The sequence below is a fragment of the Schistocerca cancellata genome, chromosome 5, assembly GCF_023864275.1.
Source record: "Schistocerca cancellata isolate TAMUIC-IGC-003103 chromosome 5, iqSchCanc2.1, whole genome shotgun sequence".
In the NCBI taxonomy this organism is placed as follows: Eukaryota; Metazoa; Arthropoda; class Insecta; order Orthoptera; family Acrididae; genus Schistocerca; species Schistocerca cancellata.
In genome coordinates, this window is record NC_064630.1 from 391312425 (window position 1) to 391337755 (window position 25331).

The 25331-nt window shown below is 38.7% G+C and overlaps 1 protein-coding gene across 1 annotated transcript in view; it reads right to left on the bottom strand.

Moving 5' to 3' along the window:
• Positions 1-23247, bottom strand: part of LOC126188983 (DNA-binding protein SMUBP-2-like) — a 61351-nt gene extending 38104 nt beyond the window's left edge. The window contains exons 1-5 of the mRNA XM_049930775.1: positions 22787-23247; positions 13715-13898; positions 4764-4900; positions 1313-1455; positions 679-1101 (exon numbers count right to left, since the gene is read on the bottom strand). Coding sequence (XP_049786732.1) covers positions 679-1101; positions 1313-1455; positions 4764-4900; positions 13715-13898; positions 22787-23015 — 1116 coding nt within the window. The 5' untranslated portion in view covers positions 23016-23247. The remainder of the gene's footprint in view (positions 1-678; positions 1102-1312; positions 1456-4763; positions 4901-13714; positions 13899-22786) is intronic.
• Between the last annotated feature and the right edge of the window lie 2084 nt (positions 23248-25331).

The following is a 25331-nucleotide window of genomic DNA, read 5'->3' on the forward strand; positions in this document are numbered from 1 at the left end:
CAAAGAATGACCCTTCTTTTCAGTGTCCAATTTATATCAATTTCCAGAATGAGATTTTCACTCTGCAGCGGAGTGTGCGCTGATATGAAACTTCCTGGCAGATTAAAACTGTGTGCCCGACCGAGACTCGAACTCGGGACCTTTGCCTTTCACGGGCAAGTGCTCTAAGTGCTCTACCACTTGAGCACTTGCCCGCGAAAGGCAAAGGTCCCGAGTTCGAGTCTCGGTCGGGCACACAGTTTTAATCTGCCAGGAAGTTTCATATCAGTGCACACTCCGCTGCAGAGTGAAAATTTCATTCTGGAAACATCCCCCAGGCTGTGGCTAAGCCATGTCTCTGCTATATCCTTTCTTTCAGGAGTGCTAGTTCTGCAAGGTTCGCAGGAGAGCTTCTGTAAAGTTTGGAAGGTAGGAGACGAGATACTGGCAGAAGTAAAGCTGTGAGTACCGGGGGTGAGTCGTGCTTCAGTAGCTCAGATGGTAGAGCACTTGCCCGCGAAAGGCAAAGGTCCCGAGTTCGAGTCTCGGTCGAGCACACAGTTTTAATCTGCCAGGAAGTTTTATATCAATTTGTTTTGAGTAGCTTGTTATTATATGCTCCTCTTCTGGACGACATTTTTTTGTATCATTATTTTATATTATTAACTTATGAATAACAAATAAAAGCTGTGTGGTTACCTGCGAGCATTCATCAATGACCAAAACATCAAAATGGTCGGGAGGAAGGAGTTTTAACGGTCCATCATAATTTGCTGTAGTTAATGTACACAAGACAACTTCTGCCTTAAACAATACATCCTTCTGAGTTTTTAGTTCTCTTCTTTTTATTTCATTTCTCAGCTCTTTCACTCGTCTGGTAACACTATCCCTAGTCTCTTCTGAGCTCCTGCGCAGCTTTCGAGAAACTTCACGAATTTCTGACCTGATTTCTGATAATATCTGAGCATTATCACTACTTGCAATAACAGAATCCAATGAATATTGCTGAAATGTTTCTGGCATACGGGCAGGATGTCCAAGTCGAATGGCGCGACATTTTGCTCGTACCAAGCGTTCTAGAACATTATCCACTGCAATGTTTGATGGTGCTGTCACTATCACCTATGGGCAGAAATGTTATTACAACACACACACACACAAAATGAAGTTAAAATTCAAACTGATTAACAATAACAACAAGCTGCATGCATGCATTTTTTTCCTTCCAAATTTGATAAAAGTTTCTCCTACTTTCTTATAACCTGCACATTTAACTTCTTTAAATATAATAATACCAATCTGAAATTTAATTTATATACATGAAATTTATTACCTTTTGTTTGGCTTTCACAAGCTGAAGAATTATTTCCACAAGAGTTGTAGTTTTTCCTGTACCAGGAGGTCCCTGGATTATTGCAATATGCTTCTGTTTCAGACTGTATGCAACAGCTTCCTTCTGACTTGCATGAAGGTTACCTGTAAAGTGATATAAATATAGCTCACAATGTTAGATATTATGTCACTAGTGTTATGGTGTTGGGTATTTTATGCAGATAAAAGACTTAACTTCAAATAACAGAGAATGCTAGTAACTGTCCATTTTGTATTAAAATGATCCCTGTTTGTGACCAACACAAATTATTAGCACATAAAGCTATGGATATGTGAGAAGTTAGAGTTCTATACACACTATTAAATACAGATAATGAAGTTGTAACCACCACAAGTGAAGCTGAAGTCACCACAAGAGTAACGACAGACTCAAAAGGTGTATCTTAAATGAGCACTGGCCATTGTAAGTATGCTAAGAAATTTCTTCTTTGATTCTTTCTGAACTTATGAACTTGTAGCCAGAAGTCAAAGGCTATGGTGAACTCACAATGAAAAGGTCAGGCACACTGTACATGGTGATAAGACAGACTCACTAATGTGCAGCTCATTCACATGCCACCATAATGAACACTGCTAATGTGGATGGAAGGAAGGAGGAATTCTGAGTGGTTTAATGATCCATAAATGACAACGTCATGGAGATGGAACAACTTGGATATGTCAAAGATGAGGTAGGAAATTGTCCTCATTATTTTCAAAGCACTCATCCCAGCATTTTCCTTAATCAAATTAAGGAGGCAAAGGAAAACGTGTATGTGGATGGATATGTAAATCCTGTTCGTCCCAATCACCTTCCTCAATAACACGACTTATTCCCTGAAAAATATGTTATCTTGAAATATCTCCTTACCGGCTCCTCTTTGAATTCTGAGTTTTTCACACTATCCTGATGCAGTATAATTGAAGCTGTAGAGTTTGCAGATATATTCTTCAGAATAAAACAGACTGATTTACTGCCTTATTTCTCAGTGGCTGTCAGTACAGATTTCATTGAAACCAAAGGTAAAGCTTTCTCAAAATCTATGACACTCAAAGCAATAATTCATAGTCATTACCCTTCCTAGAATTATAATCATGACTTGCAAATTGTTCACCATACATTTGACAGCAAAAAAGGTAGCAGCAGAAAATCATAGCAATGGTCAAATACAAATACAGTACAGCATTGCCCAGACTAAAATGCAACATGTCATTTTACAGACTTACATTGAGAAATGCAGAAGAGGAATTATTACTTCAAATATCAATCAAAAATAATCTCCATGTATTCTAGACCTAGTACGAGATGGCATTATGGCTTTTCTGCAAACTGCTGAAAGAGAGACATGCTAAATGTCCAGATGATGTGAAGTTAATTTTCTCCAGCAGATGTGACACTTTCTACACTTTAAATCAAGGGCCACTTGTCAAGACAAGTATGATAAAACTGGTAGCAACATTTAATATTAGTCCACTTATATGGGATGGCTACAACTACAGCAAAAAATTACAATAACACTGGTGTGGTAATAAATTGCTTCCACCGTGGTCTACTAGAAGGGCAAAGATTATCAAAAGCTGATTATTTAGTCTACACATTAGCAGCAGCATGAACACTGAGGTTTTCTTACGATTCACTGAATTCTGCCCATGGCAGGCAACACTCAACAGCTCACCAATTTTGAAATGCTTTAATACACTAATTGCAAGAGCCCTCAAAATGTAATCCTCGTAAAAGTGTTAAGGGGAAGAGAGAGATCATGCAGTTCAGTGAAGCTGGCCACAGCAAGTGCTACTTGACATCCATTTTCTGGCAATGACCCTCTTCTAGTAACTTGAACAAAATAGATAACAACAGCTGTAATTTTATTTCATAACTTTAATTAGCTAACCAGATTTGATGCCTCGCTGGCACCATCTTCAGACATTTACACATGAAACTAAGCAAGTCATCTCATCATTTGTGTTAGTATTGTATGGACCACTACACCCAACTGGTTTCCATATACTTCTAAAACTTCCTCTGTAGATGTGGACGCTTCACACCTCTAATGATGACACCTCACAGGATACAGATTGTCAATGAAATTACTGAGCTGCCCTTTGGATAACACATTAATTGGTAAAGAAACCACATGTGATGCCATTTTGAGGGTAAAAAAATATTATTGCAAACTATTAACTATTTGTTGTGAAAATTTCATTTTTCTATAAATTAAACAAATTAACACAGGAAAACAACAATAATTGCTAAAGTGGAATTCAATCCAAATACTGCCACCATGCAATACCTATTAGTCTGTCAAATATGGCACTGAACAGTGAAGTAACTATACTTACTGCTACAATATTCTGATATTTCTTATTGTAGTCTTCCCTTGAATCAACCCCTAGACTTCAGGTGCCTATTCCACATGTGATATCCTAGGAATGCAGATAATTCTCAAGGGTTTTTAGAGACTGTACTCCTTGTGCTGAGTGTGAGTTGTGCTTGGATAGCTCAGTCAGTAGATTACTTGTCCATGAAAGGTACAGTTCCAAAGTTCAGTCCAGCACACAGTTTTAATCTGTCATGAGGTTTCATCTGCGATATTTCTATGATTTTCTTGTTTCCAAGTAAGCCTCCATTTAAATCTTTTTTGCTGCTTTGTTTTTCTTGCTGAACATACTCATTGACGCTATTGCTCGAGTTTCTGGAGTCTACTACTGCAAATATTGTTTCATCTGGGCCAGAAATTGACATCCTATGAACTCTCACATGGCAGTACGGTCTCTGGCGATCATACCCATGATACACTAGCTTGCCAGGGCCTCTAGGGTTTGACAAGATATACGACCCATGCAATACCTCAGCTGAGCTATGCTAGTAGTTGTCTCAGTTCAGGAATGAGAACTTCTGAATCTCAGAACCTGGAATCAAGGTGAACAGTTTGTATCCTGATCACATGCCAGCACAGGCTCCAAGTCACCATTCAACATTATCTGACAGGCAGTCTCCGTGGCATATGTCACATACATAGCTGAAATGTTAACAAACTTTGACCCATCACACTGTTTGCAGTGTGGTTTTATGAGTCTGTTTAGCACAAAGTGCTCCATCAACATACATTACGATTACTAACAGCTGCATGGGATGAACATCTGGAATGGACATTGGATATACCCTGCTTGGTAACCCTAATACTCACTAAGCTATAATTAAGGGCTCTCCCCCCTCCTGTTCTCAACAGCTTCATCTTTTGCAGGCTTAACATTTAATAGCAATATTTTTTCTAAAATGTAGACAAAAGATAGAGTAAACAAAGCATTTGTTAAACTTACTTTAACTTGATTTTAGTCTTGTGTTCATTGTTATTTACAGTATCTTTATAAAGAATATGGTGAAGAAATGTATAATTTATATAAAAGCTTACCACTGATAAAATCAACCTCACCATCCTTCAGGAGAGATGGTGGCACAGGTACCTCTACAGGTTGAGCATTACCAAACAATAATGGAATCAATGCATCTCCTGGAGATCCAGAAGGTGATTTTAAATACTGGAGAGCACTGAAATATTTTGTCAAACATGTTAATTTACCTCACAAATTTTCTAAAATAACAAAAAACAATACAGATTTCTTAGACTGTAGAGCTAGTAGTTAATGGAATGCAACTAGGCTTACACAAAGGGAAGTTCTCTATTCTTCTACAACATTGTACTATAAGAGCAATCAATGTGTTTCTGTTCGAAGGCTGTACAGTCCAGAATCAGTATGCTTATCAAGTAAGCTCATCATGAGCACAGAGGAAATCATCCGACTGATGCACCAGGTTCAAGATACCCACTTGGTAAAACACAGTGTCCTGATGCATGAAGAAATCCACAACTGCCTGCTGCACATCCTCGTCTGACAGCACTCATCAACCCTTCAAGACCTCTTTCAAGGGAGCGAAAGTATGATAATCACATGATGAAAGACAAGACCACAGGGTGGGTACTTGGGTGTCTACCAATCCTTGTTGTCCGTAATGGACAAGGCTGGCCTCTCAGATCAACTGGCATCTTGTGCTGAATTGCTACCACCACGGAACTTGGCACTCCATTCCACAACAGTAGTTTTTAACAGACATGCTGCCCATACACATTCTTCATTCTCCAATGGATGACTACCAGTGTCTGTCCTTTGGCAGCCAAGAAAAGAACAACAGCACATTGCTCCCGTTTGGGCGCATTTGGTAATATCATCACCACAGTTCACATTTCTGCATTTAATGCACACATATTGGAAAGACACAAATGCCACACTAATCCAATGCCTACATGGCAGTACTTATATACCTGCATCAAAGTAGCATTACATTACACACTGCAGCATTGCCCTCAAGCAGAAACTTTTTGATCACCCCTTATATGCTGTCATGGTCTTCAGCCCAAAGATTGGTTTGATGCAGCTCTCCATGCTACCCTACCCTGTGCAAATCTCTTCATCTTCAATTAACTACCGCATCATCCTACATACATTTGAACCTGCTTACTGCACTCACTCTCGGTATGCCTCTACAGTTTTTAGCTCAAATACTAAACTGGTCATTCCCTGGTCCCTCAGGATATGTCCTAACAACTGATCCTTTCTTTTAGTAAAGTTATACCACAAATTTATTTTCTCCTCAATTCTATTCAGTATGTTCTCATTCATTACATGACCTACCCATTCAATCTTAAGCATTCTTCTGTAGCAACACATTTCAAAAGTTTGTATTCTCTTGGTATGTTCCTTGTCCGCAATCCTCTTCCATACAAGGCTACACAGTCCAGACAAGTGTCTTAAGAAAGGGCTTCCTAACACTTAAATTTATATTCAATGTTAAGTTTTTCATTTTCAGAAACACTTTTCATGCCATTGCCTATATCCTCTCTAATTTGGCAATCAGTACTGTATGAGGCTAAAAAAAAACTTAGTCATTGAAAGAGTGAAGCTATGTAAACAAAAAAAGATTTGGTTATCTAGATAAATGCACAAAAATAAATGAAAAGTTACATTTTTGTCTATTGTACTTACTACAACAGCAATACTTAGTAAACAATCACAACATGTGGTAAAATAAAGTGCACATCTTTCCCATCTTTTTCTCATGAAGTACATTTTAATACGTTCCAATAACATGAAATTTGACATTCTTATGTTCCTAGTGTTTTTACTGTGAATATTTGTTTCTTTTTCACAATTTGGTTAGAAAACTGATCTTATTTGCTTCATAACATGTTATCACTCACTTTTAAATTACGAGACAGAATTTCTGGCCAGTATTTATCCTCAAGAGTCAAAATCTGTAATACATATATATAAAAGTGACACACTTCCTACCTTCCAGAACTAACAGTCCCTTCCTTGGGAAGTGGAGAGAGGGACAAATTGCGGAAGATTAAAAGGATGGGCATGTCATCAACATCTCAGGATGAGAGGGACCCACATACAGTAAGGATGATGGTATACAGTATTACACATTTTGCCCCCTGAAGGTCAATAAGATCAGAAATTGTGTCTCCTAATTTGTTAGTTTTTTTTTACTAAATTATCCTTTAGTGCAACTGTCAGTCAGTTCTGCCATTCAAATTTTAAAAACTATGATTTGTACTGTTATAAATCTTTCACAGAAATTCAATTTCAACTACTGTTAATATAATGGCATAAATATGTCATACTTTGCACTACATGGTCATCATTTGAAGTCAAAAGCAGACAGAGTAAATTATGTGGAGTGAAAAGGGAAATCATTACATAGTGAACTACAGCCTGGGACTATATTGAGTTTGAAAGGATGTTATTCCCCAAAATATTCCAGTATAATTGTAAGACCTTTCTGGATTGCAGCTACTTGAGAAATGTAAAAAATAGTTGCTGTGAAGGTTGCAGGTTAAACTAAGTTCACTTGTCCCAACATAGCCAGAATCTTGGGCAGTATTACCGGTACATATTCCTTCAGATGTCAAAGAGAAAGCAACAAACTTCAAGAAAATATAGAAAGCTTTTTAACATTAATGCCTCAACATACTGCCTGTTCTCTCATATGCCAATGCATTAATCTACACTGATTAATATAACACTGATGTGTTGATAGCACATTTGCAGTAGAAAAATTACTGTGACAGCACTGTACTTATTTTCAACTTCAACCGAGATATCCCATGGAATGGAAACAAGATGAGGTAAGCTCACCCTTAGAGAAAGCATTACAAGCATCATCTAGTATCGTGTAATTCTGCTCCTGGACCTGATAACTACCTACATTCAGTTATTAAGTGAGTCCAAACTGTTGTGTAGATACATCGCATCCAGATTAAGAAATTCACTGAGGATTTGATCACGCAATCCACCAAATAGTGTCGATGTTGTTGTTGTTGTTGTTGTTGTTGTTTTACCCACTGTTCGAACACGTCCCATTGACTTTCTGTGGGGGTTCAAGTCAGGTGATTTTGGAGGCCAACTGAGATTTAATAGCTAGAGGAGTGTTCAGAGAACAAGTCACATATTCATCCAGCCCACTGAACTTTCCTGTTGTCTTTATGTGCTTGTGTGAGCAATGGCCATTTGTGATATGCCCACATCCAAATGTTCACTGCAGCAATTTCCTTCTCAATGTTATCTCACTAACAGGTTGGAATGGACCTTCATTCACTGTCTGCAGCAATTCCTGTCAGGTTTGGAAGCTATTTTGATTAACAAGCTGTGAAAGATGTCTCCAGTTCCTCTCAGTTGGGATCTTTTTTCTGACCACAATTGTGACATCATGTTTTGTAGCAAAGTGTTTTACACCACTGCTTGTAGGTTGGTTGGAAGGCCCAATGTGAAACACCAACAAATCCAGCAACTTCACATACTGTATGGCCATTCACACAGCCAAACAAGATTGCCCTTTTTGCCACTCTGTCACATTCTTCCATTTACCCATATTTACAGACAGTGTCCACTTGAAACATTGTCTCGCTGATCACTCCCATCTTATGCTCACACAGAGGCAGTGTGTGTATAGTTGAGCACATGACTCAATAACTCTGCCTCACTGTAAAGCCTTAAGAACTCATCGGTGTGTGCACACTGAGATGACAAATGTTTTGCCCAGTGAGCTTATAAAGTGAAGAATAATGGAGGATTGGCTAGAAACACAATGGTTGCTGCTTGGGAGAAAACAATCCAAGACGAGTGAAATCAGAATGTAAATATTGCTATGCAATGATGAATTTTGCATTTGTAACAACATGAAGTTGTGTTCTATGTTGTGCTCAATACCAACATCAATGAAGATGGCACAAACTAAAGAGAAACTTTAGGCTAGATTTTTTTTGAATTTATCAAATGTGTGAAGTTGTGAAAGAATTATTTGAAGTAATCTAGTTAACACAACTTAAAACTGTAAACAAATCCTTTCTTCACTCTGTTTTAGTTTTCTACTTCTTTCACTTTCTGACCTGACTATTTTTCACCATATCTCTCCCACCTCTGTTACACACAATGTACTTAGCTTTTCACTCTTATTAAGTCATGCACGATGTTTTAGCAGTAACCTCTGTCTCGCATATTACCCTGTCTTCCACCTTTAAGCTCCCTGCTTTTAAAATCTGGTCTGGTGCAGCCCCCAACAATCAGTCTCTCCTCCTCATACCATCCGGTAAGTCTCCCCTGACCTGAGGTTCTGGGTGACTTTTCCGAACTCAAACCCTTTACCTAAACCTCTCCTTTTCCTTCAGACTTCTTCCTTCCCTTTCATCACGTCTGCCAGCAGAAGTAGTCACCATCTCCAAAAGGTTGCATACGTAAAACCTTCTTTTTAAATGTGCGTTCTCCTACCGCCGCTTGATGAGTAGATCTTTTACCTATCCAGTTGTATCACGTTCTCAAAAATTGATTATATTCATTGTTATAGTAGCTCGTGTGGCCATCGTTCCTTCTTATGTAACCCTCTTGTCAGTCTTTGTTGCCATCTGTCTTGTTCAAAATGTAATCTGTTTTCTACCTTATGTGCTAGTCCATTCGTTTATTTGTCTGTATTACCCAGATTAATCACCACTTTGCACCTGCTTCTTTCCTAGTACTGATTTCCATACATGTAGATGGGTCCACTGTTATATACAAATTTGCATATAACAATTCCATTGTTATTTACAAATTTTCCTGTAACAACCACTGCAGGAACTTCTCTTGATTGTCTGTTGCCAATTTATTTTTTAAATTTGAGACCTATTTTCTTTCCCTTCCTCCACTTACCTTGTTTATACACATTTATTTCATGTTTTTGTGTGTTCACTTTTTGTCAAACCATTCTGAGTGACTTTTACTGCCATCTCCAACATTACCTTATTTGCCAAGCAAAGTAGTTTACATTTTCTCCTATGATTTTTCTTTCCATTTACCCAGTTTTTAAAATTTTGTCTCTTTTCATGACTTTCCCTATCGATTTTTTTCCTTTTCCAATCATTTTTCACATCATACAGGCCACTTTTCTGGCAAGAAATTCTCGCCCACTCTTCACCTCTTTTTAGCCAATGGCTGTTCTTGTGATTTTCGTATGAGTTTTTTCCTTGTTTTTCTTATATTTTTCTATCTTCTTCCACCATCTGCTGCTCTTTTTTGCCACTCCCACATTTCTAACACTCCAAACCATCCCTTTTTGCCATGACGAATCCCATCACATACTACACTTTTTAAAAAAACATATTTTTGCGCTATCAAAAGTAAAGTCACACATTCTGTTTCTTGAAACCTCCTTGTTCCTTATAGTTACCCCCAAAGGCCTAACATTGAAAGTCCCTGTTTCTGGATGTAATCCTATTCTAAACAAAACTCCCTTACAGTTTCTAATACAGCAGCCTCTTGCACTTACCAGCTAATCTGTGACCAATACGCCTCATCTGCCAATTTACACTCCACCAGACTTCTCTGCTTTTACAAAATCCTGCAGTTATCTCATGTTTCCTTGAATGGTATCATCCACCAAGCCAAGTTCAAACTGCAAAAATATGCCAGACTTCACCTCAAAAAGCCATCCCACCTTCTCCTTAACCGCCTCAACAGTGGTGTTTCCCTTCCTGTCCCCCTGCAGCTCCCTAAACAGCCACACAATCAATCCTCACTCCTGTCCTACAAACCAAGCCTGACAAACCCCTTTAACATCCTACAGCTTTCACCACTGCCTCCAAGACCAATAATAGCTCATAATCACAAGAACCAGTTACAACAGTCTAAAGCACTCTCCCCTCCTGAATTATCTATTATCCAAGGGTCTCACTTTCAGCCCTAAACCTGCTTTAAATCATGCTGCCTTGGTGAAGGACTTACTTTCCTTCACATGTAAAAACCTTTCCAACAGCAAATCGGACAGTGTACTCTGCCTTGAACAGTTCTCACCGTGATCTCAACTTGATCCACCACCACTTTCTCAAAATCATACCTTACAAGCAGCATTGCTTCACAACCCTTGCTCATGTCCCTACAACATGACTCTAACCTGTCATCTGCACAACTCCAGGCTCTATGTTCCCTAAAAGCTGATGACTCCATCATTATCCTCCCAGCAGACAAAGGATCTGCCACTGTGGCACTTGACCGACAGGAGTAATTAATTGAAGGTCTACGCCAGCTGTCTGACACCTTTACATACAGCATCTGCCATCAAGATCCCATCCCTGTCATTCAAACTGACCTGCAGTCCCTCTTTAAAACCTCAGGTCCCTCACAAGGACCTTCACCTCAATCCATAGAACTTCTTACCCCACTGAACCACCCCCCCCCTCCCCCCCCCCCCCACCTTTTACCTTCATCCTAAGATCCACAAACCCAATGATCCTGGGTGTCCTATAGTTGCTAGTTTCAAAGCACCCACCGAATGTGCATTCGCTTTAGTTGAAAAACACCTGCAACACATAGAACAAAGACTTCCCTCCCATATTAAAGACACCAAACATTTCCTAGATTACCTGAAAACATTACCTGTCCCACTCCCACCACACAAGTCGCTTGTCACCATTGATGCAGCCTCTTACTATACCAACATATCCCATGTACATGGCCTGTTTGCTGCTGAACATTTTCTCAGTCAGTGCCCACTTCATTTCACACCTGACATCAATCCTGCTGACCTTAATCAACTTTATACTTACTAACAACTACTTCACTTTTGGGGGGCAGACATACAAACAGATCAGGGGTACAACCATGGGAACCGGGATGACTCCTTCCTATGCCAATCCTTTCATTGGTTGCTTGGAGGGGGCTTTCCTGGGATCCATAGCCCTTCAGCCCCTCATTTGGGTTAGATATACTGATGACATCTTTGCCATATGGACTCATGGTGAGGCTGACCTGGAACCTCTAAATACCTTCTCCCAATTAAATTTCACATGGTCCTGTTCCAAACCTCACGTCACTTCCCTTGATGTTGATCTCATCCTCACTGAAGGCCGGCTACACATTTCTATCCACATTAAACCTACTGACACACAACAGCACTTACTTTTTGACAGTTGCCATCCTTTCCACATCAAACATTCCGTCCCATACAGACTTGGCATTCAAGGCAAACATATTTGTTCGGATGCAGACTCTGTAGTAACACACTATCATTCTCACCTCAGCCTTCTCTGTACATAATTACCCCACCAGCCTAGTTCAAAAGGAGATTTCCCAAGCCATCAAATCCAGTCCTGGTTCTGCTGATCCCTCAAAAAAAAAAAAAACTTTGGAGCACATGACTAGTCACTCAGTATTATCCTGGTCTGGAATGTATCATCAGCTATTTCAAAAAGGCCACGACTCCCTGAAATCATGCCCTGAAATGCCATCCTTCATGTCTGAGATTTTAGATTGTTTTATCCATCCAGTTATATTATATTGTCAAAAACTGATTATTTTTGTTGTTAAAAAATGTTTTCCACCACCTGCATGTCTGAAAATATGTGTGAACTCAAATTTAAAAGGAACAGGGAATGAAAGAGGAAGCTATAAAATCAAAATCTGCTGCTGGGTAACTTTTAGTACTAAGTTGCTCTACCCTATTCTTTGTGACCTGCTTGGGACTTCCTTGGCATGTGTTCACAAAGTGGACAAATCATTCATGTTCAAGCCTGTCCCATTTTTTGATGGCAGCCATCCTGAGGTCATCCAGTGTGTGAGGCAGGCTCCTGTGAAGATACAACACAGCTTTTAACTGGTCCCATGACGGTGCCTCCTGAAGGAGGGTGTTCAAGATGTGAGTGCAGTGTGCTCATGCATTATCAGTTTGAAAGATGCTGAGTGTAGTTATGGATGGACGTACAATATGTTGGAGGACCGTGTCTAAGTACTGCACAGCCCTTATGTCACACCAAATAGCAATGAGAAGCGTCCCAACATCCAGACATGCTAACAGCCATGACAGGCACACCTACCTGTTGTGTCTGTGGGCTGCATGCCTGAGGTGAACATGGATACTAGAGCTCCTTTAAAACAATCATCAGATAACAGACAAAACTTGCACTCATCAGTGAAGAGAATTTGAAACCACTGATCCTGGTTTCACTCTAGTTGTTTCCTTACACATTTTCTTTTCCCAGCATGATGCTAGATGGGTTTGTACAATTGTTTATAATGGATGTCTTGAGTTCAAATTGATAGTTGTAGAAATGTGTGGGTTTACACATATCTCCAAAATGGTAGCATCCAACTGTGTTCCATTCACCCTGCAGGACTGATGAGCCATAATGCATTGGTAGCAGACATTACCTGAGGCTGAGGACAATGGATGATCATTACAAGTAAAAACCTCAATGTTTGGTGTCTCATGACAGCAGATGAATGTTGGAACAATGCCATTGTGGTAAAAATCAATTCAGCATGCTATTTCCCAGGCTGACAACTCTTCCTGCCATAAAATGACAATGTGCCCATTGTTCTATCTTAAAATGATCCTTCAATGCAAACTGACTGCTGAATAGTGTGCACAAGCTGCACTGTCACATTTGTGACTGGAGACACAGAACACATTACTGAACTCCAATAAGAAATGTAAATTTACTTTTAAATTAGTGGTAGCAATTTCCTGTGGTCAAAGGAGTGTTGAGAAACAGGTTACCAATCAAAATAAAACAAACTGTGCAAGGAGGAGGTGAAAGACATTTTTGAGTAATTTATAAATGTGAACCCCCTCCAGTGCAAATGCAGTATTCTTCACACCCAGTCTTATATCCTCACTAAAACTCTGCAAAACAATGCCATTTCATTTTATTTTTACACAACCAATTTCCTCCTCTTCAAACATCTACATTTAGTTTTCCTGTATATAGGTTTTCAGGATGTTCTAAAAGATAAGATAATAGATTGGGCTCCTCACCTGAATATAAATACTTACTTTTTCATGCGTTTGAAGGTAACATCACTTGTTAATTTTATTATGGAAAATTTCTTTTCTTCCTGCAGTACTATGTTTGATGGGTCATTATTGACACTGACTGAAATGTGAGGGGCTGTAAAATCTGCTATAATTCCAGACAACACTATTGTTTTTGGGCCTTCAACAAATCCAACAATATCACCTGGGGACATACAAGTCGAAATTACTTAAGTGTGCCAGTTCAAAAGATGAAGATCAGCAGTATTAGAAAGAAAGCAATATCTAACAAGCAGACCAAAAATGCCTCCAATAGACTGCTTATACAAGTAAATACACATGGTGCAAACAGCATAAAAAGAGTACCCTAAGGTTGTAAGACTTTGAACATCTTAAATTTATTTTTTTAAATTATACTAAAAATTCTCAAGATATTGGCAGGAAATGTTTTGCGAAGTTGCAAGAGGTGTTACTGAATATGGCTAAGCAAATTATAGATATTTATCCCCAACACTATGATCTAAACTATAACATACTAAATACATCAGATGCAGATGATGGAAGAACACCAGAGTTCTTGTTTCTCACAATACACGTATCTAACCAGAAGATTTCAATAGGCCTAGAAGTAATCTATGGCAGAATAGAACAATGAGCAGACATTAGATGGTAAAGTGCAGGAATTCTGTCACAGGCTTACTACATTATATATAAAACACGCCTCTAAACATTCCATCAAAATAAAGAAACTTCCTTCTCCTTGACTGACTACAGAATTACACTAGATAATAAATAAACAGTATTCTGCACATACGAGATTCAAGTGAAATCCAACACTGGAACTATACAAAATATACATGAAGCTATGGAACAATGCAAAAGAAAATGTGCTCAACCCCAAAATCAAGCATGGCTACTTTATGGAATGCAGCCTGTTGAGTCCTACCACAGTGTGGAATAAACTGTGCACTTTTAGCACATGAAAGGTAAAATATGATGCTCATTTTCAAGTCTCTGCAGATGAATTAAACAATCCTTTCACAACAGCTGTCAACTCCAGAGCTGCAACAAATTTTTATCAGTATCAGGAAAATTGTCAAACCTCACCTGAAGACCCCGAGACAGAACCCAACAAGCAATATGCCGACATGTTGCCATGAAAGCCTCAACAATTTTGTACATTATCATCAGCCACGAGATACCACATTCTCAACAGACATGGTTTTCTTAAAACTTGTTTCTACACATTAAATAAGGAAAGCAATCATGACAATCTCTTTGGTAGGTAAACATGGAATTAGCGTAGGTATGATTCCGATCTTGTCAATACCATTATTCTAGTCCTTATAAACATCTTAGAATAATAACCTAAACACAACAGGCAACTACAGGCCAATCAGCATGCTCATGAACAGCTGATGAATTTCCTTAAAACTTACATCCATGACAAGTATCGATCAGGCTTCTGAAAACACCGCAGCACAGCAACTACATTCATCAAAGTGACTGACGAGATCTAACATGCCATGGACACATGTAAAAAAAAAAGTCCACGATTTCAATGAAGTTTTGATACTGTTGATTTTGATACACTACTCATTAAAACGAAACAGCAAAATTTCTCTAACAGTGCAGTACTATGGTTCAACAGCTATCGTTCGCAGCTCGTGGTCTAGTGGCTAGCATTGCTGCCTCTGGGTTCAATTCCCAGGCAGGTTGGGGATTTTCTCTGCCCGGCACTGGATGTGTGTGTTGTCCTCATCATCATCATCATCATCATCATCATCTGTGACGGTGGCTAGATTGGGCTGTGTAAAAAAACGGGACTGTGTAAAAATTCAGAGTTTGTATGGGCACTGATGCCTGCGCAGTTGAGCGCCCCACAAACCAAACATCGTCATCATCATCATCATCATCATCAACAGTTATCTCAAAAACAGATATCTTTTTTTCACTCTATGCCAATGATATTTCACACATGCTTCATTCTTGCAGCCAGCACTTATATGCTGATGACATCAAGTTGTATTAAAGTGCCAGACCTAGCTTTGGGCATAAAACCTAGGTCTTAAAACATACTCTAAGCAGTCGCAGTCATATTCACCTCACACTGAAAGTTAAACAACGACTTTCCCTGAAACAGCTCCTCCTATTACCATTTAAAAAAACATTACAAGACATCGACATAATCTTGGATGAGTGTTGTTTAAAACGGAAAGAACAAAGTAAAGTGGGTTGGCATGAATCTCTCTCCTGTCTATATCCGATCCAAAAATTAAAAAATTTCTACCTCAGACTAAATAAAATTTAGTCCTGTCTTTACAACTGTGTGCACAGCTCGCAGTCTAGTAGTTAGTTTTGCTGCCTCTAAATCCTGATGTCCCACATTCAATTCCCAGTCGATAGGAGATTTTCTCCTCTCAGGGACTGAGTGTTTATGTTGTCCTCACCATTCCACATCATCATCATCGACATGCAAGTTGCCAAAGTGGCATCAAATAAAGAGAGCTGCACTAGGTGGCTGAAGTACACAAGGCAGGGCTTCCTGGCCAATAATGCCATATGATCAATCATTTCACTGCAGTGATGTAGCTTAACATGGTAGAAATAATGAAAGCTCCAGATGATTCGATCCTAATGAATGATTGTGGAAAATCTGTGGCAATATTTGGTTGTTTGATCATATCAGTCATTCCCGTGCTCTCTTAGCTTGGATACAAGAAAAGAGACAGACAATGTGACTTTCCTACACTGTTTACTTCAATAATGATAGAAGCTGAAAAAATGAATTAAAATCTGTGCCATGGCCAGGACTTGAACCTGGGTCTACATGCTTACTAGGCAGTAATGCTAGTCATTACACCACCACAGCACTATAACTAACATTGCTGCATGAACTACCACAGCCCAATGTCCTACCCAACACAAATTCAATTCACATCTTCAATTTATTTTCCCCTTCTTAAATCATCACCTCAATACCTCTCATCACATATCAAATACATATCACCACTCTATAACTGTAGTACCAGACTGATTTGTCCAGTATTTTTGCATAGCACTATATCTTCTTCAATCTCCTTCTCCATTTCAGCCCACAGCTGTGGAAAAACTACCCTGTAACTTGTGTTTTGCCCAAACCCACACTACATTCAAGAGGAGATTCTAGCTTTATTCATCATCATTGGTATAGCTTTCCTCTCGGAATATGGAGCACTACCTACACAAAATGTGTGTTTTCTAAGTATTAAGAGATATTTCCTCAAAGCACTGTTTCACTGTTGCTCTCTATAAAAAGAGACTGAAAAGTTGTTCAAAACTCACACTGGAAAATGTTTGTGTTGCCTTTTGTCTATTAGGACTAAGCTGATTGAACTGCAAATGCACACCGAGCTCTTTGAAACTGAAGATAAGGCATCTTGGGGAGCTGTGACCATTTGTAATTATGATAAAGAAAGACAATGTATAGGTGAGTTAGTATGTTTTGTTAGGGTAACCTGTTTGAGCCTTTGTCACAGGTCACTCTCAAATCCATACATCTAGTTACTGCAATGTGCAGCTCATCAGCTGGGTGAAGATTCAATTAAAACTCATGACAGATGAAAAGTGTTCTCTGTTGAAAAAACTGTCCAATTCTACAATCATTTTAGTGACATTACAAGTCTTTAAAAAATCCAATGTCACAATGTTAAACATAACTTATGATTTTGGCCAGTGTGCGATGTGCATAGGCCTACCAAAAATCACTCAAAGTAAAAATCAATCCTTCGCTTGGCAATGAGTCACTGAATCGGTGCCTGGAAATCCTTATTACTGCTGTTGGTAAGGTTCAAGTGGAGCTTAGCCTGTTATAAAATGTAGAGTTTGTATAACAAGCTGTATATGATTGACAAGTTCTTGGTTCCATTCACGTATGAAAGTTCAATATCCAATGTTAGTCCTATCTGGTATGGGTCCCACACACTTGAGCAATATTCTAGGATGGGTCACCCAAGTGATTTGTAAGCAGTCTCTTTTGTAGACCGATTGCACTTCCCCAGTATTCTGCCAACAAACCGAAGTCTTTGAAACTGCTTTACTTACAACTGAACCTATGTGATCATTCCACTTCATATCGTTACAAAGTGTTACATGCTAGAATTTATATGAGTTGACCAATTCAAGCAGTGACACACTGATATTATGGTCATGGGACACGCCTTTTTTTGTTTTGTGAAATGCATAATTTTACATTTCTGAACGTTTAGAGCAAGTTACTAATCTCTGCACTATGTTGAAACCTTAACACTCTCTGACTGAATATTTATGCAGCTTCTCTATAATAGTACTTCTTTACAGGTAACATCATCATCTGCAAAAAGCAGGATTTTACTATTAATATTGTTTGCAAGATCATTAATATACAACATGAATAGCAAAGGTACCAACACACTTCCATGGGGCACACCCAAAGTTACTTCTACATCTAATGAGGACTCTCCATCCAATATAGCATGCTGTGTTCTCCCTACCAAAGTCTTCAGTCCAGTTAAATATTTCACTTGATACCCTATATGATTGTACTTTTGACAATAAGCTTAGGTGCAGTACTGAAACAAATGCTTTTTGGCAATCAAGAAATCTGTGTGGCTGCCTTGATCCAAAGCTTTCAGTACGTCATGGAGATAAGTGCAAGTTGGGTTACACGCAATTGATGTTTTCAAAACACATGCTGGTCACAACAGAAGAGGTCATTCTGTTCGAGATAGCTCAATATGTTTGAGCTCAGAATATGTTCTAAGATTCAACAACAAATTGATGTCAAGGATATTCGACAGTAGTTCTGTGGCTCACTTCTACTATGCTTCTTATAGACGGGCATTACTTGTGCCTTTTTCTCAAGAACTGGGCACATTATTTGTTCAACAGATCTGTTGTTACTGTTGTCTTCAGTCCTGAGACTGGTTTGATGCAGCTCTCCATACTACTCTATCCTGTGCAAGTTTCTTCATCTCCCAGTACTTACTGCAACCTACATCCTTCTGAATCTGCTTAATGTATTCATCTCTTGGTCTCCCTCTACGATTTTTACCCTCCACGCTGCCCTCCAATGCTAAATTTGTGAGCCCTTGATGCCTCAGAACATGTCCTACAACTGGTCCCTTCTTCTTGTCAAGTTGTGCCACAAACTCCTCTTCTCCGAAATTCTATTCAATACCTCCTCATTAGTTATGTGATCTACCCATCTAATCTTCAGCATTCTTCTGTAGCACCACATTTCGAAAGCTTCTATTCTCTTCTTGTCCAAACTATTTATCGTCCATGTTTCACTTCCATACATGGCTACACTCCATACAAATACTTTCAGAAACGACTTCGTGACACTTAAATCTATACTCGATGTTAACAAACGCTTTCCTTGCCATTGCCAGTCTACATTTTATATCCTCTCTACTTCGAGCATCATCAGTTATTTTGTTCCCGAAATAGCAAAACTCCTTTACTACTTTAAGTGTCTCATTTCCTAATCTAATTCCCTCAGCACCACCCGACTTAATTTGACAACATTCCATTATCCTCGTTTTGCTTTTGTTGATGTTCATCTTATATCCTCCTTTTAAGACACTGTCCATTCCATTCAACTGCTCCTCCAAGTCCTTTGCTGTCTCTGACAGAATTACAATGTAATCAGCGAACCTCAACATTTTTCTTTCTTCTCCATAGACTTTAATACCTACTCCGAATTTTTCTTTTGTTTCCTTTACTGCTTGCTCAATATACAGATTGAATAACATCGGGGATAGGCTACAACCCTGTCTCACTCCCTTCCCAACCTCTGCTTCCCTTTCATGCCCCTCGACTCTTATAACTGCCATCTGGTTTCTGTACAAATTGTAAATAGCCTTTCGCTCCCTGTATTTTACCCCTGTCACCTTTAGAATTTGAAAGAGAGTGTTCCAGTCAACATTGTCAAAAGCTTTCTCTAAGTCTACAAATGCTAGAAATGTAGGTTTGTCTTTCCTTAATCTATTTTCTAAGATAAGTCGTAGGGTGAGTATTGCCTCACGTGTTCCAACATTTCTGTGGAATCCAAACTGATCTTTGCCGAGGTCGGCTTCTACCAGTTTTTCCATTCGTCTGTACAGAATTCGTGTTAGTATTTTGCAGCTGTGACTTATTAAACTGATAGTTCGGTAATTTTCACATCTGTCAACACCTGCTTTCTTTGAGATTGGAATTATTATATTCTTCTTGAAGTCTGAGGGTATTTCACCTGTCTTATACATCTTGCTCACCAGATGGTAGAGTTTTGTCAGGACTGGCTCTCCCAAGGCCGTCAGTAGTTCCAATGGAATGTTGTCTACTCCCGGGGCCTTGTTTCGACTCAGGTCTTTCAGTGCTCTGTCAAACTCTTCACGCAGTATCATATCTCCCATTTCATCTTCATCTACATCCTCTTCAATTTCCATAATTTGTCCTCAAGTACATCACCCTTGTATAGACCCTCTATATACTCCTTCCACCTTTCTGCTCTCCCTTCTTTGCTTAGAACTGGGTTTCCATCTGAGCTCTTGATATTCATACAAGTGGCTCTCTTTTCTCCAAAGGTCTCTTTAATTTTCCTGTAGGCAGTATCAATCTTACCCCTAGTGAGATAAGCCTCTACATCCTTACATTTGTCCTCTACCCATCACTGCTTAGCCATTTTGCACTTCCTGTCGATCTCATTTTTCAGACGTTTATATTCCCTCTTGCCTGCTTGATTTACTGCGTTTTTATATTTTCTCCTTTCATCAATTAAATTCAATATTTCTTCTGTTGCCCAAGGATTTCTACTAGCCCTCGTCTTTTTACCTACTTGATCCTCTGCTGCCTTCACTACTTCATCCCTCAGAGCTACCCATTCTTCTTCTACTGTATCAACTGATCTACAATAGATCATAGCTACAAGAGGGGATGACTCACCTGCAAATTCAGTATACAATCTGACAGGGATTCCATCGGGGCATGGAATTTTGTTCAGTTTTCAACGACTTCAGCTCTTTCTCAACACCAACTTTGGTACCACCAGCAGCCTTCACATATGACCAGAATTTATTTCTATTTTGTGAAATGTCATGTGACAATATTCCGCTATGGTAGTCATTGAAGGTGTCACACATTGCTCTCTTGACAGTCAAATGTCTTTCATTCAGCATCTCCCTATCTATAGTCCTGTGCTTTTGTTTTACAGCTATTATGCAGTAATCTCTGTTTCTTTTGAAGTTATGTTACATTGACTGTATACCACAGAGGTTCCTGCCCATTATGAACTGTCCTATTATCTATCCAGTGAGTGGTCAACTATTCTTTTAAACTTGAGCCAGAATTCCTCTGCATGCTCCTGACCTGTACTGAAAGTTTCAAGTTCCTCACTGAGACATGGCATTATGATTTTTTGTCTAGTTTACTGAACATATATATCTTTCTGCTTGTCTTAGTTGTCCTTTGTACCTTGGTATCATTGTTGACACAACTGTGTCATGGTCACTGATACCAGTTTTGATTTGGACATCTTCAAAAAGGCTAAGTCTTTATGCTGCCATTAGCTCCAACACATTTCCATCATGAGTGGGGTTCCTAACTACCTGTGCTTGGTAGTTTTCAGAGAAGGCATTTAATTAGGTTTCACAGGATCATGCCCACCACTAACAAAATTGTAATTTTCACAGTTCATTGTTGGATGATTAAAGTCTCCACCAATGATTAAAGTACATCTGTGTTGCTATGGACTTGTACAGAATGCAACGAAGAGAGATCATAAAACCCAATGGCAGCATTCAGCGAATACCTCTTGAATAGTATCATTGTGGCCACCATTTTATATCCTATTTTGACACACGATGATTCAGTGTCTACATCCTCATTCCACTAGAAACAGTGAAAAGCCAAAGAAATTAATTGAGGGCATCAGCATAGAGTTTTAGACTGTCACCTCTCCTTAACTGATTTTTTTCACCAAATTCTGACAAAGCTATCTCATTATCAGGATGTCAACCTGTTAGCCATCTGCTGCTCTGGACAAGGACGACAGTCCCTTACATACCTTACTGGAGCACTTTATTTGTTGATGTGTTGTGGTTGACTGCACAACATAAATTATACATACCAATAACAAATGGACATATATTTTCATGCTATTTATACTAATCCATTTTTAATAAAGTAGACATATTGAGCAAGCACATAATCCGTATGGGACAGCAAGAAAACACAGTGCCCCACAAATTGTTGTTTTGGAATATAGCTTCCCCACCCCCCCCCCCCTCTCCTTAACAAGTGAAAGATACTGCTACAAAACAAATGATCTATAATGAATCAACATTAATTTGTGCAAGTCAGTCACACATAGATGAGTATAAAGCTAAGTATAAGTTTTTTTTAAAAACCTACAAGGTGAATACTTTCAAAGATCACTTCCAAAAATATACAATAATAGTGGAAATAGAGCCATGATCAAGTGCATGGATGAATTTGTGGTTCTTTTGGTCATTTGTGGGAGCTATATTCAACTTAAATTATGATGACAGACAAGTGATTCAATAATGGGCCCAAACAGAAATCCATCTAGCTACATACGCTCCCAATTTAAGTGACTGTGAAAATTAAACTCATTTTCTGTACCACAAAATATCACAAAAAATAAATAAAATTTGAGTTTTACGATGTCAGGGTCCAAAGGATGAAATACTGATCGGGCTAAAGGGTTAACATTTAGATATGTGTCTTTTATCAAAAGTCAATGAGTTATGTGGAAACACTTGCTATTTGGGCATTGGAAATACTAAGCTTTTGCCAAAAATAATGTTAGAAATGCTACATAATTTTGCATGATACGTGGGGCAAATGTTCATATTCAATACAAGTCCATCAACAATTTCGTATCGAACTACAAGTTATCGGTCTTCCGAAATTACAAGTACGAATTAGAGGCTGGTTGTATGATTTCTTGCAACTGCTGTGTGTTGCAAAGTGATTTCTTTACCCAGTGCGAAGCGTAATAGTAGAAAAAAAATCGCACACACACGTATCAAATTCGTACAGTACAAACTGAGATACATGTTAGCTCATTACCTGTTGAGAAGTATTGGTAATTCTCTTGGCTCGATACATTAAGTTCACAGTCGATGACATAGTGCCCTTTACTAGGGGTAACAGACACCACATCCAGAACTTTAATCACTGGCTTATCTGGGCAGGTACTCCTCCCTACATCGGCGTCTCCTCTTTGACGTTCGAATGCAAGCTCACATTCCAATAAACTAATCTGTCTGTCCACCCACTTCGTTAGTACTTCTTCCATTTCAGGCGATTAAAACCTGATTTTCAGATGTACACAGAATATGACATCGCACATAACCTATCTATTTCTTCAAAATTATTAGCATCACAGATTCATGACGAGTCCTCTTATTCTTTAACATCGTTCTGAAGAGTGTGTATCAACGTTTTCTGTCGGAATTGATGAATTTTGTACCATTTATATTTTACAAACATTTGCAGACGCTAAACAAACAGACAACATTCGGAAGTCATGTCTACCAACAGTGCAAAGTCTGCGTCTGCAATCGGTAATCAAACAAGGGAATACAATTTAAAAAGTTTTATAATTATTCTCTAGTATTTAATTTACACAAGAACCTATTATGTTAAGTATTTTAATAGATGTGTAGCTAGAGAAAGAAATATTCTCTAAGTATGTTTCCATGACGCTGCTTGCAATGCGCTCTACCATGGCCTTCACCTGCACCCCAGATCAAGAAATAATAATGTGATCTAGGGTTGCATCTATCGTCTCTCTTGAAGATACCTCGTGAATAATGGTGGAAAATATTTCATAATATTTGTAGATGAATCGACAACTTCACGTTTCCGTTACAGTATCTTTTTGAAGTACAGACGTGCATATTTTCTTTATTCGTTTTTTTTATTGTTAGTAGCTGCAACTTTTCTTCGTCAGTTGCTATTTCATTTATGTTTATCATGTAAATAAGAGCAAATGTTATTCGTCATCGTCAACATTCAGTAGCAAAATGAACTGTTTTATAAACGTGAATCTCGATACTTCAGCCATCAATGCTACACGCAGAAATGTTGATGCGGATAAAAAGAAGGCAGTAAAATCTGACTAATGACTGTCCTCTTTATTACAGACAGAAGCATAAAATATGAACACACATTTTAAACCAACCGCCTTACCGCAGCTCCATTCAAGCAATCAACTAGACAGTTTAGCCAACATGTGCACAAAATGCAGTAAATACAGTATAAACTGCCATTCCGACCACACCACAGACGGCAGGACACAGTGGCTGTGTTCTGAAGTTGGATGCTGTTCTCATCCGAGACATGTGTTTGGACCAAGGTGCTTGTCTTTGGCTGCAGCGACGCATCCTGGCCGTCCTGGAACTGAGCAGAACATGAAACATTCCAACGCATTTCTAATGGCGACGTTCAGACATATCTTATAAACGGAAGGAGGAACAGAACGTCAACGTCAAGGAATCGAAGGAAGAAAGATTTGACGTAAGATACATTTTATCTTTCAAAAGGTAGCTACATGCTGGACGTTTTGTTTTAATATTAATAATAAGGTTAATGTTAACAATTTCAGGGGCTCAGTTTTTGTAACAACTCAGCGAAGATAATTTTTTTTCTATCCTATTAGAATTATGGTCAACTGACTATATGTATTTTTTTATAATTTTATTTTTTTTATTTAGGACCGAAATCTACGGTGATGAACATATCGCCACGGCATCTTTGTGAGGTTTTAAAACTATGGCGGTAAATGGATTTCCCACTTCCCTGTTGTGTGCTGTTATGTGTTGCCATTACATGTAAAAAAATTATAAATAGTGTTTTCTGTTTTTATTTAATGTTTTCTTGTATTTAAAAAATATTTGTTACCGATATTAAAGTTTACTTACGACAATGTGGAAAGAGTCCTAGAAACTTTATCACGCAATAATGGTATAAGCTGATACAGGTCACAATAAGGTATATTGCAGAAATGAAGCAATGTGTTCCGATAACAGGAGTGGTCCTACGACAAACCAGAAGATGTCAGGCATAGACAGGGGTGGTAAGACGTAATCCCAATAGCTTTGGGGTTACCCCTAAGTTGGTGGTAAGTATGCTTCCTAAGGACCACAAAAGGCAGTTTAATTTTGTGGAAAATATACTTCCCAAACCCCTTCCAGGAACTAATTCGGTAGTAATCATACTTCCCAAGAACCATTATAACACCGTTGTTTGATGGGATATGCACTTTAGACGGTCCTCATGGCTATTTTTCACAACAAACAAGACACTACAGTTGGTGCAGCGGACTGCCACTAGGCGCCAGGGGCGTACAGAAATGGAAATACATATTCCATTAAACGCTGTAAGGAAATAGATTTAGTGGTAAGTATATCCCTCACGGCATGCGAAAGGGTTACGGCTAATCTTAAGGCTATTTTTGCTCCTAGTGTTACATCTATGACTACTTCTATTATTTTCAAATAGAATCTGTTTCTTCACAACAAACTTCATAGTCACTACATTTACATGGGGAACACGTTCAGAAAGACGAAAACTAAACTTCAGAAACAGTTCGTTGCTTTGTGTTTACATG